The sequence below is a fragment of the Musa acuminata genome, chromosome BXJ2-5, assembly GCF_036884655.1.
Source record: "Musa acuminata AAA Group cultivar baxijiao chromosome BXJ2-5, Cavendish_Baxijiao_AAA, whole genome shotgun sequence".
Classification (NCBI taxonomy): domain Eukaryota; kingdom Viridiplantae; phylum Streptophyta; class Magnoliopsida; order Zingiberales; family Musaceae; genus Musa; species Musa acuminata.
The window spans coordinates 321965-340116 of NC_088342.1; the positions used below are offsets into that span (position 1 = coordinate 321965).

At 40.8% G+C, this 18152-nt stretch overlaps 2 protein-coding genes and 1 long non-coding RNA gene across 9 annotated transcripts; 2 read left to right on the forward strand and 1 right to left on the reverse strand.

Annotated features, from left to right (window-relative positions):
* The first annotated feature begins 53 nt into the window (after positions 1-53).
* LOC135611959 (glutamate receptor 3.7-like) lies at positions 54-8452 on the forward strand. Its single transcript, XM_065107620.1, has 7 exons — positions 54-695; positions 1622-2967; positions 3067-3344; positions 5245-5276; positions 5391-5797; positions 7096-7526; positions 8061-8452. Exons 1-6 carry the CDS (start codon positions 440-442, stop codon positions 7504-7506), a joined length of 2730 nt encoding a protein of 909 aa, XP_064963692.1. The 5' UTR covers positions 54-439; the 3' UTR covers positions 7507-7526; positions 8061-8452.
* Positions 8453-9211: 759 nt separating this feature from the next.
* On the forward strand, positions 9212-14365 carry LOC135585886 (glutamate receptor 3.4-like). Of its 5 annotated transcripts, none has more exons than XM_065107622.1 (7): positions 9213-9457; positions 9569-9884; positions 10519-11864; positions 12169-12446; positions 12722-12753; positions 12863-13269; positions 13727-14365. In XM_065107622.1, the coding sequence occupies exons 1-7, from the start codon at positions 9302-9304 to the stop codon at positions 14195-14197; spliced, it is 3006 nt and encodes a 1001-aa protein (XP_064963694.1). In that variant the 5' UTR covers positions 9213-9301; the 3' UTR covers positions 14198-14365. The 5 variants fall into 5 exon arrangements, with proteins under 5 accessions (XP_064963697.1, XP_064963694.1, XP_064963695.1 ...); XM_065107623.1 differs by having other exon boundaries at positions 9213-9431; XM_065107624.1 differs by having other exon boundaries at positions 9213-9405.
* Positions 14167-17967, reverse strand: LOC135611960 (uncharacterized). 3 transcript variants are annotated; one of them, XR_010486703.1, is made up of 5 exons: positions 17889-17966; positions 17289-17466; positions 16662-16696; positions 14385-14516; positions 14167-14304 (listed from the first exon to the last, which is right to left on the reverse strand). It is a non-coding gene; the product is annotated as an uncharacterized LOC135611960 (long non-coding RNA). The 3 variants fall into 3 exon arrangements; XR_010486704.1 differs by lacking the exon at positions 17289-17466 and having other exon boundaries at positions 17889-17967; XR_010486702.1 differs by lacking the exon at positions 17889-17966 and having other exon boundaries at positions 17289-17862.
* Between the last annotated feature and the right edge of the window lie 185 nt (positions 17968-18152).

Consider the following 18152-nt stretch of genomic DNA (forward strand, 5'->3'; position numbering starts at 1 on the left):
GCGATTTCTCGCATCTTGATCCCCCCCTCTCTTATGATTGACACTCTCGTCTTCAAATCCCACCCTCACACGCATGCCGTCACTGCGATTTCTCGCATCTTGATCCCCCCCTCTCTCTCTCTTTCTCTCACGTTTTCTCGAATGCAGTAGAAAACCTTCCTCTGTCACTTCATTGTAGGTTAAAACTTCTCTCTCTCTCTCTCTCTCTCTCTCTCTCTCTCTGAGTGCAGAAAAGACACTCCTTTTCACTTCATTTCAGTAAAAACCCTTCCTTTATCGCCGTTACTGTTCCCTTGCTAGAAAAAGGGACAACTTTCGGGTAAAAAGGAACGAGCTTCATGTTTGGAACGTGAGGGCCAGGTTTTCAAACTGTTTCTGTCTTGATTGATTCCTTCATCAGTACCGTCTGACACTACGGTGGCTGGATTTGCCTTGGATCATGGGTTGTGGTGGCGTGCTCTGGTTCTTGCTCCTTCTCGCTACTGGATTCGGTGTTTTTGCGGGTGCTGAGCGGCCTGCTGTTGTGAAAATTGGAGCTGTGTTAACCTATGATTCCGTCATCGGTAGAGTTGCAAAGGCCGCGATCGAAGCTGCTGTCGCCGATGTCAATGCGAATGCGTCGGTTCTCGGGGGGACGCGGTTGAATCTCGTTATGCGAGATGCAAATTGTAGCGTTTTTCTTGGATCTGCTGCAGGTAATGTGGTTTCTTGCACATGTTTCTTTTGTGTTTCCTCTTGATGATGCTCCGATGGGAGGGTGTATGCTGCCAATCTCAAATAGCTGGAACGAGGTTTGATCTTTTGTGATTAGGAACCAAGAATTATTCTTTTTTCCTTTTTTCTTCTTGATGCATAATCATTAAAGACCAAATCTTATTATAGTTCCTCGAGACTTTTATTTTCTTTTTCTCATGGTCCGATTTCTCCTTTCAACAAAAAGAAATCTGGAATTGCAACAACCAAATTCACTGTTAATTGGTCAACCATATGTTCTTGATTCACTTAGATTCCTTACATGTAAAGTTTTCTATTAGCATGATGGTTGATGGATATCCATATCGATCACGCAAGATGGCCTGAATTTATTGAATGAGTCCTTGTAGATCTTCATGTAAATTTCCGGCTTTACATGTCCCCATTTTTGTTGCAACTCACTAGAGAAACAAATTATTGGCCTCGCACCAACACAACATAGATGATCGAGAAAAATCATGACGATGAGCATTTGGGATTGGTTTTAGTTATCACATGAAATCATTATTTGTTGGCACTGATTGATAAATTTGTAATATGAAGGGAATTACTTCATCAAGATGTATTGCATGTATTTGGTATATATGGAAAAGTTGTATGTCTGTTTGCAAGTACTAAAGAGGTAACAGTTAAATGCTCATTTTACGGTGAAAGAAAAGTGAGGCACAATTACTTCATCAATAAAACTGTCTGATCTGTCTTATAGAAGTAATGATGTTATATGTCAAATCATTTGCATTGGGTTTTCGTTTGATTCTTTCAGTACATAACTTTTTTTCTTAACCAAGAGATGGTTACCTTTCTCGGAGCCATGGCTATTCCACTTGGTTCTTTTTAAATTTTTTTTAACCATTTTCATCTCCTGCAGCCTTGAGTGTTCTGGAGCATGATGCAATTGCCCTAATTGGACCGCAATCCTCTGCAATAGCTCACATGATTTCATCTATTTCTGGTGGACTTCAAATACCACTCATATCTTTTGCAGCTACAGATCCGACTCTTTCTTCTTCTCAATTTCCCTTCTTTGTTCGCACGACACACTGTGATTCCTATCAGATGGCAGCGATGGCAGATCTAATAGAATATTTTGGATGGAGACAAGTCATTGCAATTTATGTAGATGATGATTACGGAAGGAACGGGATATACTATCTTGATGACGAACTTGCAGAGAACATGTCAAAGATGTATAAGATTGCGTTGCCAGTCAAAGCTACTCGGAATAAGCTTATAGATTTGCTGCAGAAGTCGAAGACATTAGGTCCACGAGTCTATGTGGTGCATGCTACCCCAGACGCTGGTCTTAATATATTTTCTGTTGCTGAGCAGCTTCATATGATGACTGATGGATACGTTTGGCTGGCTACAGATTGGCTTTCTACTGTTCTTGATACATCTCAAACAGCCGCTTCTAATTCTATAAGTTATTTGCAAGGAGTAGTGAGTTTTCGTCAATACATTCCTCGCTCAAACCAAAAAGAAGCTTTTGTGTCTAGATGGGGTGAATTACAAAAAGAGGGGTTGGTGAGCTTAAACTTGAGTACATATGGCTTCTTTGCATATGATACAGTTTGGGCCACTGCCCATGCTATCAATGACTTCCTTAACGAGTATGAGAACATCACTTTTTCGTCTAACAGTAACCTACAGAGTATAAAGGGAAAGATGCAGCTGGGAATGCTTAAAACTTTTGATGGAGGGCACCTACTAATTAAAAAATTGTTACTCTTGAATTTTACTGGTTTATCTGGTCAAATTCAGTTTGATGGTGATAAAAACCTCATTAGCCGCATGTATGAAATTATTAATGTTCGTGGTTCAGTGACTAATAGAGTTGGCTACTGGTCTAACCATTCAGGTCTCTCCATCTCTTTACCTGAAAATTTACTCATAAACAGACCAAAAAATTTGAGCTTCAACCAGGTTCTTGGGAGAATAACTTGGCCAGGTGGGAAGACCGAAACTCCACGTGGTTGGGTGGTGGCAAGTAATGAGAGGCCACTGAGAATAGCAGTTCCTAATAGAGCCAGTTATCTGGAGTTTGTAAGAGTAACAAACGGCGGAGATATGGAGAATGTTAGTGGATATTGCATTGATGTGTTCAAAGAGATAATGAAACTGATTCCTTATGAGGTGCCATATAAGTTTGTGCCTATTGGAAATGGTCAGACCAATCCAAATTATGATGAGCTTGTGAACATGGTTGTGCAACATGTAATTCCTAATCAGCAACCTCTTTTATTGAGTTAAAACTAGTAGGTTATATCTTTTGGTTTCCTTTATTGCTTACATTTACACTGAAATATATCTTAGGTTGTTGATGCAGCCATTGGAGATATCGCAATAGTCACAAGTCGGAGTAGAAACTCAGATTTTACTCAGCCGTACATCTGTACTGGCCTTGTCATATTGGCTCCAATCAGAAGTATAAAGTCAAGTGCTTGGGTTTTTCTCAGGCCTTTTACTGTTGGAATGTGGTGCATGACTGGAGCATTCTTTTTTGTCATTGGGGTGGTTATTTGGCTACTTGAGCACAGGGTAAATAGTGATTTCCGGGGCCCACCAACGCGACAGTGCATAACTATGTTTCTGTAAGCCTTGTTTAGAAACTTTGATTTCGACTTGTAGATTAAGCTTGGATCTGATTTCTACTTATTGAGTTAGCACTTCTAGTAATTCTGCAAGTTCTTCTTTCTTGAATTCTGGTATATGTCTGATTTTGTCTGGCTATATGTGGACATGTATAAGACATCATACAATCTTTGAAAGGTCTTTCTTTACAATCTAGTTTTGCAGCTATTTATGGTTGTTAACTAAGAGTTTCTGATTTTTAAAACCTCGACAAACACAACATTTTGCAGAAAGTTGATGGCAATGAATCACAATATAACCTTATTCATTGTTTTCAAGGAAAATCATTCCTTTTTTGTTCCTCGTTCTTCATTTTATCTTACGTTACGAAGATTAAGATGCAAGTAAATTACTAAATTAGGAGGACAAGAACAGTGTCAAGAAGAATGCATTTGCTTTTGTAAGGACATAAGCCAGTAGGATCAGAGCAGACTACATGGATGAGACTCTTTCTACAAGCTTAAACACACAAGGATTAGTAGTTGGATTTGGTGAATCCATGAGCTATTTTAGTTTGTCCTTTCATATATTTTTAAATGTCCATTAGGACTTATGGATCCTCCAAAGCATTTTTACTTGCCACTGGGTATTATTGGATGAAGTTTAAACTGATAAGGCTGATAAGGAGCTCATGAATTTGTCTATCTATTGTACTTGACAGACAACAGTGCAATGTGAATCCTGTTTGACTATATCTATTGTGCTTGACAAACATTATGACTTTGTTGTTGTTGTTTGTTTTTGTTGGCTATATCTGTCCTTGTTAAATATAATTCTTACAAACAACCATCAAGGTTTTTAAGTACCAGTTAGTTGTATTGTCTGAGGGCTATTATGTTCTAATGCTATGGACAATACAGCTCAGTTTTTATTATTAAGTAGATCTAATAATTAAAAATTACTAAATCAAATTTTAATCAGGTTGTTGGAAATAATCTTGGTTGAACCTTACTATCAAGGAACCTTATGTTTGACCCAATGTGTTGGTACATTTGATGACAAGTTCTAGTTGAGATGCTCACTACCGGTTATAAAGTTCGACTTTGGTTGGAATACATCATTTCTATCTAAGAAAACAAGGAACCTTATGTTTGACCCAATGTGTTGGTACATTTGATCAAGGTTCGTCGTACCGTACCGTACCAGCATTTCGATCCGGGCTCGGTACCAGTACGGTACGGTATACCGCTCGGTACACCCAGGTGTACCGAGCACTGTAGCAGTGCTACAGTGTTACAGTGCTCGGTACGGGCGGACCGGTACAGGGCGGTCCGCGTACTGCTAGCCTGTCGGACCGGTACATACCGCCCGTACCGGGCGGTACAGTCCGGTACGGCAACCTTGCATTTGATGACAAGTTCTAGTTGAGATGCTCACTACCGGTTATAAAGTTCGACTTTGGTTGGAATACATCATTTCTATCTAAGAAAACAAATTGTTGTTTCTCAATGTTTTTCAAAAGTACGGCCTTCTAGTTTATTCGGATTTTCCTGCACAATCAAGTTATAAAAACTTTGTATTTCGGAGATTTGTTCTAGTCATTTGAGGTCCTACGTTAGGACAAATAACATTAAAAAAAACCTATAATCTTATTTGATTTGGAAAATTTTAAAAATATTCATAATTTATTAAAGCATGCTATATTCCAATATTCTGATCCCAATTATATATCTATATGATGTTTTATGCCCATTTTATTTTTTGAGTACCCTGACATGCATGCCAGCAAAACTTGGTCAGAGAAGTTCATGACACAAAATTGATCACCAGCCTTGACTAGCTTTTTCTTGATTCATATTGGAATTTAAATGTTCATGGCTTATGACTGACACATTCAATTAACTTGCATATTTTTTACAGGTTTAGTTTCTCAACACCTTTCCAGTCACAGCGTAAGTGATTTCTGAATGTGATACATGGTGTATAAATACTAGTCATCATTCTTGATACTTAAAACCTATCGCAAATAGTGGATGCAAACTAATATTTTACAAATTTTGTTCCAGAAGAAGAAATTTTGAGCACACTTGGACGATTTGTTATGATGGTATGGCTATTTCTACTGATGGTGATAACGTCAAGCTACACTGCGAGTTTAACTTCATTTCTTACTGTCCAACAACTTTCGTCTCCAATAAAAGGAATTGACAGTTTAATTGCTAGTAATGAACCTATTGGTTACCAAGAAGGATCTTTTGCCCGAAGCTACCTTGTAGATGGACTTAGTGTACAACCATCAAGGCTTGTTTCACTTGGTTCTCCCGAAGCTTACAAAGAAGCACTAGAACGTGGGCCAAAAAATGGAGGTGTGGCAGCAATTGTAGATGAGCTTCCATATGTTGAGTTGTTTGTAGCAAAAACAAGTGGATTTGGCATCATAGGGCAGTCCTTCACGCGGAATGGATGGGGATTTGTAAGTAAACTCTTTCAAGCACACAAACACAAAATAGTGAATGCATATGAATTGAAATTTTCTTGATGAATACTTTTTTTTTTTTTTCAAATTTCAAGAACCATGTTTCTGAATGATTTTGTTGCAAGAAATTTTATCATTTTCTTCTTTTGTATAGAAGGGAGTAAAAAATTGCTTCCTTCATTTCTTTTTGATAAATGAAAATAAGATGATGACAAACATTTTCACTAGCATGCTATATTTAAATTATAATGAAATTAAATATTATATTGGTTACTGAAAATTTCCAACCAAACTTTGCAGTTTATCAACAATAGTCATTTCATTTATAGGGCAAAATATTTGAGTCTTGATTTCTTTTCATATCTGGTTTTTGAATCCAATCCAGTAATAAATTAAATAAAACATCCATGTCACTCAGTTTGTAATCTTAGGTTTAATTTATAGCTTATCCTCCATGGCTATAAATATTTTAATATTTTATAAACATGAGATCTCTTCCTTTTAAATTTAAGTTGTTGTGTGTCAGAAATTTTGTTATGCCACTCTTCAGAAACAAATTAATTCACTTTTGTAATTCATAATAAAGATACATGCGTCTTTCATCATCAAAATTTAGACATCCCTGCTTCCCTGATTTACTTTCTCATATTAGGTACTTTGTGTTGTTCTATTTTATGTGAAATTGTGAGAATTGTTTACAAAATATTTCAAAGCAAATTTCAACCGCACATTATATCACACTTTCCTCAAGTAATTCATCCAATGCATCTATAGTTTAGTATTATTTTACTGTGTTTTTAGTTTTATTCTAATCATGAAGATCATATACATGTTTTGTTCTTTTCATGGTATGAACAGTATAATATTTGTGTACTATTTGTTTATTCTACCAATGTTTAGTATTTGTTGGGACGGCACTGTTCCCTGTCTCCCTCCACTATATGCAATTTCAGGCTCTTCCCCTGCTTATGATTCTTTCTGTGCCCACAGAGAGAGCCCACCAATGTTCGCTGTTGATCGTCTTTTCTGTTCAGTTAGCAAAGAATTGGCTATTTCTTAAGGTTGTCTTTTGTCATTGTCATCCCACCAGTCGTCTACTACCTGATTGCTGACTTGACACTTCTTGTGAATGATTAAACTACACTTCATTGATATGATTCATAAAAAAGATGAAATGATTCTTTGAATCAGAAATGTCTCCAATTTATAACAGATTGTTCCAGTGAATCTTGTGATGCTTGTTTGGTTTGTTCTCTGCCATCATGACATTGCTTTCCTTTGTTTTATGATATTAGGCATTTCCAAGAGATTCTCCCCTTGCGATAGATATGTCAACAGCTATGCTCAAGCTCTCTGAGAATGGGGAACTGCAGAGGATTCACAAAAAGTGGTTTTGCAACACAAGCTGCATCGTTCAGAGTGGCATAAACTCTGAGCCTGACCAGCTTCACTTCAACAGCTTTTGGGGGTTATTTCTGGTCTGTGGTGTTGCTACTGTTGCATCTCTTATCTTGTTTTTTCTAAGGTCAATCTGGCAGTTTATTCGCTTCAATAGGAAGCACAGAGAGCCTGCATCCACCTGTGAGCTACCAAACAGGGGCTGTACTCAAGTCATTTTTCGCTTCTTTGATTTCATTGACAAGAAAGAAGAAGCCATTAAGAACGCGTTCAAGCAGAGGAACACCTCTCTTCCAGAAAGTAGCTGATTCCTCACCGAACTTTTTGTGTAAGTAGACCTACGGAGAAGGTTGTTGTGCATTGGTCATTATGTGGGCCTTTATGATGGCTTCTTTATCAGACTTCATATATCCTAAACAGTTCTCATCCGTATGTCACTTAATAATCTATATTCATGAAGCATCCCTTGCTTTACTATTTGCATGATGCGTTGGCTTTAGCATTCTCAATAGTCCTTTTAGTTTATGCCAGGATATTCTAGATCACTTTGTGTGAGCAAAAATGTCTTATCCTGTCTATTCGAAGCTGTATTTTGTAAACTAGAGCAATATATCGCAACGTGACAATGTTTCTTTGCATGAGGGTCGACCTTGGTGTCTGTTCCTTCATGAAAACAGCTTCTCTGCTTTGCAGGTTAACATCACATACATTGACACGTAACGAAACCCTGCATCGCCGGGAGCTTTGTGCACTGTGTGTGAACAAAGCCTCTTGGCAAGTTGGTTCTTGAATCAGCTTTTTGAAGTCTGAGGATTACTTCCAGTTCTTTTGGAGAAACTTAACATACTCTTTTGTGGTGCAGGTCGTAGGTGGGCATTGCTTTCACGGGGCGATTCCATGCGAATCACTTCTCTCCAAAGCCAATCTGATTGGATTCTTCGGTAGGTGGAAGCTGTTGTGATCACTTGTTCTCGGAGAGGCAGATGTGAACTCATGAGCCCACCATCTGTCTCCGTCCAATCTCCTTGTCGTCGATGTCGATATCATGAAAGAACCATTCTACTTGTTTGCAGATTCCATGCCTAGTGGCCTTAGTGGCACACTTATTGTTGGGTTGGTTTCTCAAAGAATATATGCTTCATGAGACGACAGTCTACTAGATGAAGTCAAATGCAGTCTTCTTCACTAGATCATGTCTGTTACCTTTAGATTTATCTATTTGTGAGCTGATATGATATGCTCATATTGTGATGACATGATGCTGATGTGGCACACTGAGTAATCTGCAAGAATAACACCACCTTCTCATATTCTCTGTCGCTCTCTTCTCTTCTACTCATCAAGATAAAACAGTCACTTGTCCCTCTCACCCATTAGTTTGGCTGAATCGTTTGCTACGCCAAATGAGCATGTTTTGCTGTGTCTTTCAATGAGATAGATATATATATAATATGATAAACTATATTGAGTTAGTGAATCAATAAGCCACAGCAAGCAATAAACTATATTGGTTGTGAGTAGTAGAATTATTTGATTAATAATACATCGATATAATTCTTTTTTGTTTCGGCCTACATGATGATTGCAGTATATATTTATAGTCCACATGGTTAAGTGACGAGCATCTCAGATGATTCCACTTCCACTCTAAATGCTTTGTTATCACTACAGAATCCAAATCAACCACCGCAGTGGCGGTTGTTTTCTGCCTCCATTTTGGTGTGAGAACATTCCATGCTTCTTGGAGACATCTCAATTACTCGGATGTATTCTCGAAACTGGTTCGAAAGAAGGTGGACATCGAGTGCAGCACAGATTCCTCGAGATGACAAAAAAATGGGCTTCCCATCCAGCTTACCGATGTCTTTTAACCTCGTTGATTCACCATTGACCGATGAGAAGAACCACTCACACCTGACACAGTAAGCTGGGAATTCCAAGTGAATGCTTTGACGGCGACATGAGACGTTCCGATCAAGCTTTCTCCTCCAAACATTACGTTCGGGAAGATAACCTTCTTCTCCCTTTCATGGTTTGCCATGCCACACACATCACAGGAATAACCCCAATCTCCGAGTCCAAGGCACTGACTGAATCGATTCCATGCGATTCTGCAAGCAGCGCAATCTTCCGATATCTTCGAGAAAGAAAAACAGTTCTTTTCCTGTTCTCCAAGCTTATAAAGGGATTCTCCCACTGCAGAGGCGGCATGCAATCCTTTCCTTCCCATTAGGTTTTTTTTTTTTTTGGCAAAAGGAGGTTTCAGATCTCTTTCTGCTTTCTCATCTCACAAACATTTCCTGTCTCCAATCCTTTCTTTTAGCTGACTTACCTTCTTCTCTTTTCTGCTGCATAAAAATTTCATTTCAGAGAAGCAACTCTTTCGGGGGGATACTTTCGCATGTTGTGTCCAAGACGATGGCCAGCATGTCTCCGCTGTTCATGATATGGTTCTTGGTTGGCCTCAGTGGCGCGGTGGGTGAGCTTGGCGATGGAACCACCAAGCCTGGCATGGTGAATGTGGGTGTTCTTTACACCTTTAATTCTACCATCGGAAGGGCAGCCATGGTTGGGATCGAGCTAGCAATAGAAGACGTCAATGCAGACTCCACGATCCTTGCAGGGACCCAGCTGAATGTGATCGCACAGGACACAAACTGCAGCGGCTTTGTTGGAACGATCGAAGGTGAAGAATCGAGGACTTGAGCTTTTAATAAGATTGTTTCTGAATTAACTATACATTAATGCTGGATTTCTTATTAAGAGCATCACATTCTAAAGATCGAGTAAGATCATAAGACTCAGAGAATGTTTTCATTCGATTTGGACTCAGAGAGATGATCAGTTTTGTTTTGGCGAATAATCCAGCTCGAACGATGAGCCTATTCTTCTGTTTCTGAGGTCTTACCTTCAAAAGGGAAGCTCCATCAACTTTAGGATTCGTCACCACTCCATCACAATCTGTGGCTATTTCTGTTCTTTGAGGCTGTTTGTTTCTCTTGGTTTCCATCAAGTTCTGCACTGGCCTTCTCCTCCTCCACTCTTCTTCTATGAGCATCTCAAATCTTGTTCCAAGGCACAGTTGAGCTGAGTCTCTTGCTTTAGTTGCATTGTTCTAGCAAGACTGAATTATCGAACACCAATCCAACTGATGGAGAGATTGCATTGTCCTGATTTCTGACTTCCGATGAAGTCCCATGATCTTAAGGATGTAGCTAAGTTTGTTCCTTCTCCTTCAATCTTCTTCTATGATCATCTCCAAGCTTATTTTAAGGCACCACACGGATCAGTTCAACTTTACTTCCACTGTTCCATTGCAGCCTTACGACTGATGGAGAAGAAGGTGGTGGCAGTCGTCGGTCCGCAGTCCTCCGGCATCGGCCATGTCATCTCCCACGTCGTCACCGAGCTCCATGTCCCTCTCTTATCCTTCGCCGCCACCGATCCAACCCTCTCCCCACTGGAGCACCCCTACTTCATCCGAACAACTCACAGCGACTACTTCCAGATGAACGCCATCGCCGACCTCGTCGAACACTTCGGCTGGCGAGAGGTGACCGCCATCTTCGTCGACGACGACTACGGCAGGGGCGGCGTGATAGCACTCGGCGACGCGCTCGCCAAGAAGCGTTCCAGGATCTCATACAAAGCTGGCTTCCCTCCCAATGCTGGCCCGACCGCGATCAATGACTTGCTGGTGAGAGTCAATCTCATGGAGTCTCGCGTCTTCGTCGTGCATGTCAACCCTGACACCGGCATGAACGTCTTCTCCCTCGCCAAGAATATGGGTATGATGGCCACCGGATACGTGTGGATCGCCACAGATTGGCTTGCTTCCACTCTGGATTCGGTCGTGCGACCAGATCCCAACGCCATGAGCCTCCTCCAAGGCGCCATTGTTCTTCGCCACCACACACCGGATTCAGCTTCCAAGAGGCGATTCACAGCTCGGTGGAACGCCATGATTCGCGCAGGAAACGCTTCGTCCGGCTTGAACAGCTACGGCCTCTACGCTTACGATTCACTCTGGGTGGTTGCTCGTGCCATCAATCGATTTCTAGGTGCAGGAAACACCATCAACTTCTCTGCAGATCCTCGCTTGCACGAAGCCAATGGCAGCACTCTGCACTTGTCGACGCTGCGTATTTTCGACGGAGGCGAAAGCTTGCTTGAGCAGCTGCTGCTCACAAACTTCACCGGATTGACAGGCCAAATCGAGTTCGATTCGGAGAGAAATCTCATCCGACCATCTTATGACATCCTCAACATAGGCGGAGGACCTCGATTGATCGGATACTGGTCCAATTACTCTGGTCTATCGGTTATTGCTCCTGAGATCTTATACCAGCAGCCACCGAACACTTCCACCACGAGCCAGCAGCAGCTTTTCGGTGTCGTGTGGCCCGGCGAAACGACGGCGCAGCCGCGTGGTTGGGTGTTCCCCAACGATGGCAAGCCTCTCAGGATCGGAGTTCCGAACCGAGCGAGCTTCAAGGAGTTCGTGACCAACAGTTCCAACTCCGACGATCTCGGTGGCTTCTGCATCGATGTGTTCAATGCTGCAATCAAGCTGCTGCCTTACCCGGTTCCTTGCTCGTTTGTGCTGATCGGAGACGGTTCTAGGAATCCAAATTACGACGAAATCGTCAACATGGTCGCTCGAAATGTGAGTGCTTCTCATATCGTATAGCTATCACTCGTTTGCTCTTGTCGATGCAGACTCCGGTTGTCCGAGGTGTCGGATCGTGGATCTAATATCGAGTCTCCTAAGTTTGCCGTAAGCTCGGCGTCAAGAGATGCAAAACCATGTCCGATGGAAGCCCAGCGCCCAAGTTAGAGTCGGAAAAGTAGCGAAGGAATAGGGGATTCGGAGTGTCGGGCATTAATTACTCGGACAGACACAAAGGATCGTCCGAATCATCTCTCCCTCTTAATCCAATCTAATGCATTCTTGGTTGTTCTCTCTTTAGGAGCTCGATGCTGCTGTAGGAGACATTGCAATCGTGAGGAACAGAATCAAGATCGTGGATTTCACGCAGCCATACACCGAATCAGGACTCGTTATAGTCACTCGAGTTCGGGGGAGCAGCTCAAGTGCTTGGGCCTTCCTGAAGCCATTCACGTTGGAGATGTGGTGCGCCACCGGAGCTTTCTTCCTCGTTGTGGGTGCAGCCGTTTGGATTCTCGAGCACAGAGAGAACCCCGAGTTCCGCGGCACTCCGAAACAACAGATCGCAACCATGTTCTGGTGAGTGTAGTCTGCTGCATGCCCGTCATAAGATCGATTCCTCTTCTGAATCGTGATCTACGTTGGATTGTATCTGTCCCTGCGTGGCTATGAACCGATCCAGAGCTTGCTTCTCTTCGGCGGTATCATGATGAAACATCATTGGGTGACGATTCCATCACGCCAGCAAGCATGAAAACACTCGCTGAATCTGCTTCATGCTCTTCTTACAGCTTAATCAGTCGATAAATCTTGCTCCTATGAATTGACTCGTACTACCATCTCCAATCTTGCAGGTTTAGCTTTTCGACGATGTTTTTCGTGCACAGTAAGTGAGCTTAACTCTGTATCCGATCATCGTTTTATGTGCTTCTGCTCCATCTGGATTCCATCTTTTTGTCTCGGAATTCAACTAATTTTGTCTGAAAATTGTGCAGGAGAGAACACGGTGAGCACACTCGGGCGATTCGTGCTGATCGTGTGGCTGTTTGTGGTCCTAATCATCAACTCAAGCTACACAGCCAGCTTAACGTCGATCCTCACAGTTCAGCAGCTGTCTTCGGGGATTACAGGCCTCGACAGCCTTCTCTCAACCTCCGACCCAATTGGCTACCAGGAGGGGAAGTTTGCAAGAAACTACATGATAGAGGAGCTCAACATTCCGGAATCCAGGCTGAAGCCATTGAACTCCCCTGAAGAGTACGCTAAAGCTCTCGAGCTTGGACCAAAAGGTGGTGGTGTCGCAGCCATAGTCGATGAGATTCCTTACGTTGAGATCTTGCTCTCCGTCTACTGCAACTTCAGAATAGTGGGCCCAGAATTCACCAAAAATGGATGGGGATTCGTAAGCATCATGATTTATGATTTATATATGAATTCTTCAAGTTTAGCTGCCATTAAATGTCCTCCGTTCTCATTCTCATCGTATGAACTTCTGAACCGAGCCTTAAGAACTCATTTCGTAGATTTCTCTTGACAATTTGTGATTTAGCTCCATTTTAACTGATGCCAGAGTTTGGATGAGAACTATTCATCAGCACCGTTACAATTCTGATCATATGAATTCTTCGAGTCGAGCTGCAAATAAATGTTCACCATTCTCATATCAGAATATAAACATGATATCTCCAAGTGACGAACTTGCAAACTGCATCTCATCTTAGGGACTCATTTTGTAGATTTCTACTCACAATTCGTCATGTTAGCTTAATTTTCTGCTGCCAAAATCTCCCTGTTGTATTTATTGTCTTCGCTGTCTGTAAACATCTAACATGGACTTGGAACTTCATCATCGAACACAGGCATTCCAGAGAGACTCTCCTCTCGCAGTTGACTTGTCTACTGCAATCCTGACACTGTCCGAGAACGGTGATCTCCAAAGAATCCATGACAAGTGGCTATCGCGAACTGAATGTTCTTCGCAAGATACCGACCTAGAAGCCAACCGGCTAAGTCTCAGGAGCTTCTGGGGTCTCTTCCTCCTCTCCGGCATCGTGTGCGTTCTTGCTCTCATCGTCTACATCATCAAGACATGCTGTCAGTACAGCAAGTTTAGCAGCACAGAGGCTGGCAAATCCAAGGAAAATGTCGAGGTAAGCAGCAACCGAAAGGATCCCAAACTTAGCAAGTTAAAGAGCTTCAAGAACTTGATGCACTTCGTCGATACCAAGGAAGAAGAGATTGATAAGGTGATCAAGAGGAGACTGAGTGACAAACAACAACAACAAGGTGCTTCTACTTCAGATAATGGGCCTTCTACGTCACATGCATAGAAGTTGGTATTGAGATGTAGCTATCTCTTGCTAAGTCGCAATGGTTGTCCAAGTAATAGCTAGTTTCTTGCAGAAAGGAGCTTTTGTTGTAATATGATTTGCAACTTCTACAGAAAAGAATGATATTGTTATTCTGATGAAAAAGAGTGTCACCTGGAAGTTCTGAGATCGAGTTAGGAACAATTACCTCAGAATTTGCATCTCCTCTCGCTCAGTACTCTATCTTGGCAAAGAAAAAAAGGTTTGGCTTTTCATGATTGATGGCAAGTGGAGCTTCTTTTGGTGATCACAGATCACAGTCTCTGTTCACTGGCTGAACCTGATATCAGCAATGAACAGAGATTTTAGATTTCTGTTGCTGCTTATGGTTGTGGGAAATTTGAAGGTAAAAAGCCAGTGAATTTAATGCAACAATCTGATGCAATGAGGCTATGAAACATCTTTTTATTTGGTCAGCTAAATAGAACAATCAAATGATCACTTATCATCATAATTAGGCATCTAGAAAATCGTATGAATCAGTGTCATAAAACAAATTTTAGTGCACAATGTCGCTTGACAAAATAAACCTCAGATTGGCATCAGTTTCATACTAAGCATGACCATTCTTTGCTTGTACAAGAATCAAGAATCAAATTCTGGTCTTTGTAGAGAAAATGAGATGGCAAAATCAATTACACAAAGAAATGGGAGCAGAATTCAATACAATTTTTCTCTATTGAATTCTGTATTGAATTCAATACAGAATTCAATAGAGAAAATGATCACCGGCATCAGCAGCTACCATCGGTCCTTTTTGGATACTCACTATCAGATTTACTGTTTATTCAGTAAACCAACTCAACCAAACAGGTAACTAGATCAGCAGTACTACACCATTACAGTAACTAACAACAACCGGTGTGCTTATCTTGTGAAAAAAGACCGATCAGAAAATAACAGTCATCTGTCAGAAAGAGAAGATGTGAAATAAAACAATTGATGCGAATGTTCTAGAAGCACATTGCCAGTAGCAAGATAACAGAGAACTGTCAGTGACACTTCCTCCTCCAATGAACGGATTGGCAGTTATAAAAGCATTACCAACTTTGCAATTTGATATGGTTAAGCATGTGAGCTTTGGACAAAAGTTGCAGCTTAGCCAAATGCAGCATTACCAACGTCGTTTAAACAGTTCCAACGACGTCGCATCGCCTCGGCGACGTCGTCTTATATATATATATATATATATATATATATATATATATATATATATATATATATATATATATATATATATATATATATATACGAGGCGACGTCGTCAAGGTCGCATCGCCTCGACGACGTCGCCAAGCGTGGGAGAAGGAAAAGGCGACGTCGCCGAGGCAATGCAACGTCGCCTTTTATAAAAATATATATATAAATATATATACTCCTATATATATATATATCTCGAACGATGTACCGCTCGGTATACAATATCGTACCGTACCGAGCGAATGTCGAAACTTCGGTACGGTACGATATTTCAATCCTTGCCTTACATCATGCCTGCAGTTGCTACTAACTTGCTCCTATTTTTGTTGGAACTGTTTAAACTCTCAATCATGACCAGCCTGGGTTCAAATGGTTCTCCTAATTCAGGGTTGAATGAACAATCCTGGCTAATTCTAATAATAAGAAAAAAAATTGGATAGGCAAAACTTGGACACAATGCATGGTTTCCAACCAAGGTTTTGGCTGATTTTGGCCAAAACCAGGCAAAACCAGATCACAACCGAGCAATTCCAGACCAAATTGATCAATTCAAATCATAATTGCAAATCCAGCAAACAATGCAGTACAAGTTGTAAAGATGATACTGGGAGAAAAGTCCCTCCTCAACTCATAGTACATCCAACAGATGGTTCACATATAAATTGATCTAATGAAATTTGATCATGATTTCTTAGATAGAAATAGTGCAGGCTAGAAGAAAAAGTCTCAACTAATTTGATCCTTATTTTGTTTCAATAATCTAGTGTACCATATCAGTTGCCAATTTGGGCCTGCCACCTTCATGTTAGGTACTGGACTTAGCAATAAGAGATGATAGACACTGGACCTAACAATAAGAGATGAGAACAAAGGAGAAAGATAAGAACTTTGTTCCAACTTCAAGACTTCATTGCACAATCTCTGAAAGCAATCATTGAAGGTAACAGCTTTATTAATTTGTAGTAAAATAATAACTAGGATATGCAATCAATGATAAATACACTTGATCATGAAGAAATTTTTATTTCATAACTCCCATGGAGCTACACATAATCCATGAATCAATTTCAAGATCAAGACCCAAACATAATACAGAGATATGACAACCTGACAGCAAAAGAAGCATGGAAAGAAAAAGGAACAGATACGATAGTCAAGTGGAAACAAAGGAAAGAAAGCCAAGAGATAATCAAATAAAAATCAGGAAACAGGTACAGATATGTACCAAGCATGTTCAGCTCCTTCAGGCCTGATTCCTTCCTGAAATAAATAATGAACTGGATAAGAATCTTTATTGGAGGAATTGGAAAGAAATCAATAACCTAATTTAAAAAATTAACTGATCGTGAACTAATCTGTAAATTAACTGCATACGATAAGCAACATAAAACTTTGTTATATAGTTAGCATAATCACATCAGCAAGGGGAAAAGTAATTTTATAAGAAAGCTTTGTTCCATTAATAGTTTAATGTAATAAACCTCTCAGTAAACACATACAGGACAAGATCCAAGACTGACACAAGCATGTTACTTGGTTATGTCCAATGTAATATCAGATTCATTATGTAAAAGAAATTGAACTCAGAATACTGAAAAAGCCAATTCTATAAAGTACCCAAGTCAAAAGAAGAAATAACCAGGAGGCAACCTAGCGTGCTGCTTCATCCAAAAGGCTTTTAATTAGGGCTAATCTAAAAAGAGAAGGGTAGTGACAAGATAAAAGGGCATATCCAATGCATAAGGTTCCCACCAATTTATAGTAAGACAAGCTAAAAAACATAAATATAGTATACAGCTGGTGTCCTTTGCATGATGAAACAAAAAATTGAACATGGATCTAGCAACAAGACCTATCAGATGTGACCGTGGGATGACCTCCTAGATGGGGAACGTTGATATCTAATAGGAGAACTAGACCTATCAGATGTGTCCCGTCGTTTGTGCTCCCTGTTTTCCACCGCAGGCGCCATCCTTCGCCACAAAGTAGCCAAAGCTCCTAGTCGCAATATAATCAAGTAATTGATATCACTGAGTTCAAGCTAAAATTCGTCAGAACAAGCACTATAGTCAGATTGACGAACAAAAACTAATTTTCCATTAATATCATGAAGCAATAAAACAGGATTAAGAAAAGCACACATTTCCCACAAATAGAGTATCTCGATTCCAGAGCCCACCAAAGACAATGGGCAAAACCATAGCTCAAAGCCATCAAACGAAAGGATAAGACAAAGAAACTTTATAGAACACCAAGAAAAGAGAAAAAACCTAACTTTAACGCGCTCATCAATTTTTATTCTCACTGCACTATATTATTTGTACCAGTTGCAAACAACGAAAGGACGAAAACAAAGATGGCAGGAATACTAACTGAGATGTGTTTGATACGAAAGAGAGAAAAAGAAAATCCGCGACAGCCAAGGAAAAGAGATCTCAGAGGAGAAACTTACATGCGAGAGATGCAGGAGAGGGAATGGAAGGATAGCCCTATCCAACGACGGAGCGTTCGCCACCGAGGGGAGGCGCCATGGACGAACGCGCTGGGAGTCCGTCGCTCCACATATATATACGCAGCGGCAGTACGAAGGGGCGGAAACGGGTCGAGTTATTAAATTTCCGGATGCAACCCGCGTCTTAAACGGGTCGGATCTAGGACTCATCTGGCAAACTTCTACAGCCCAAAATGTTTCGCAGGCCCACAAATTGCAAATGAA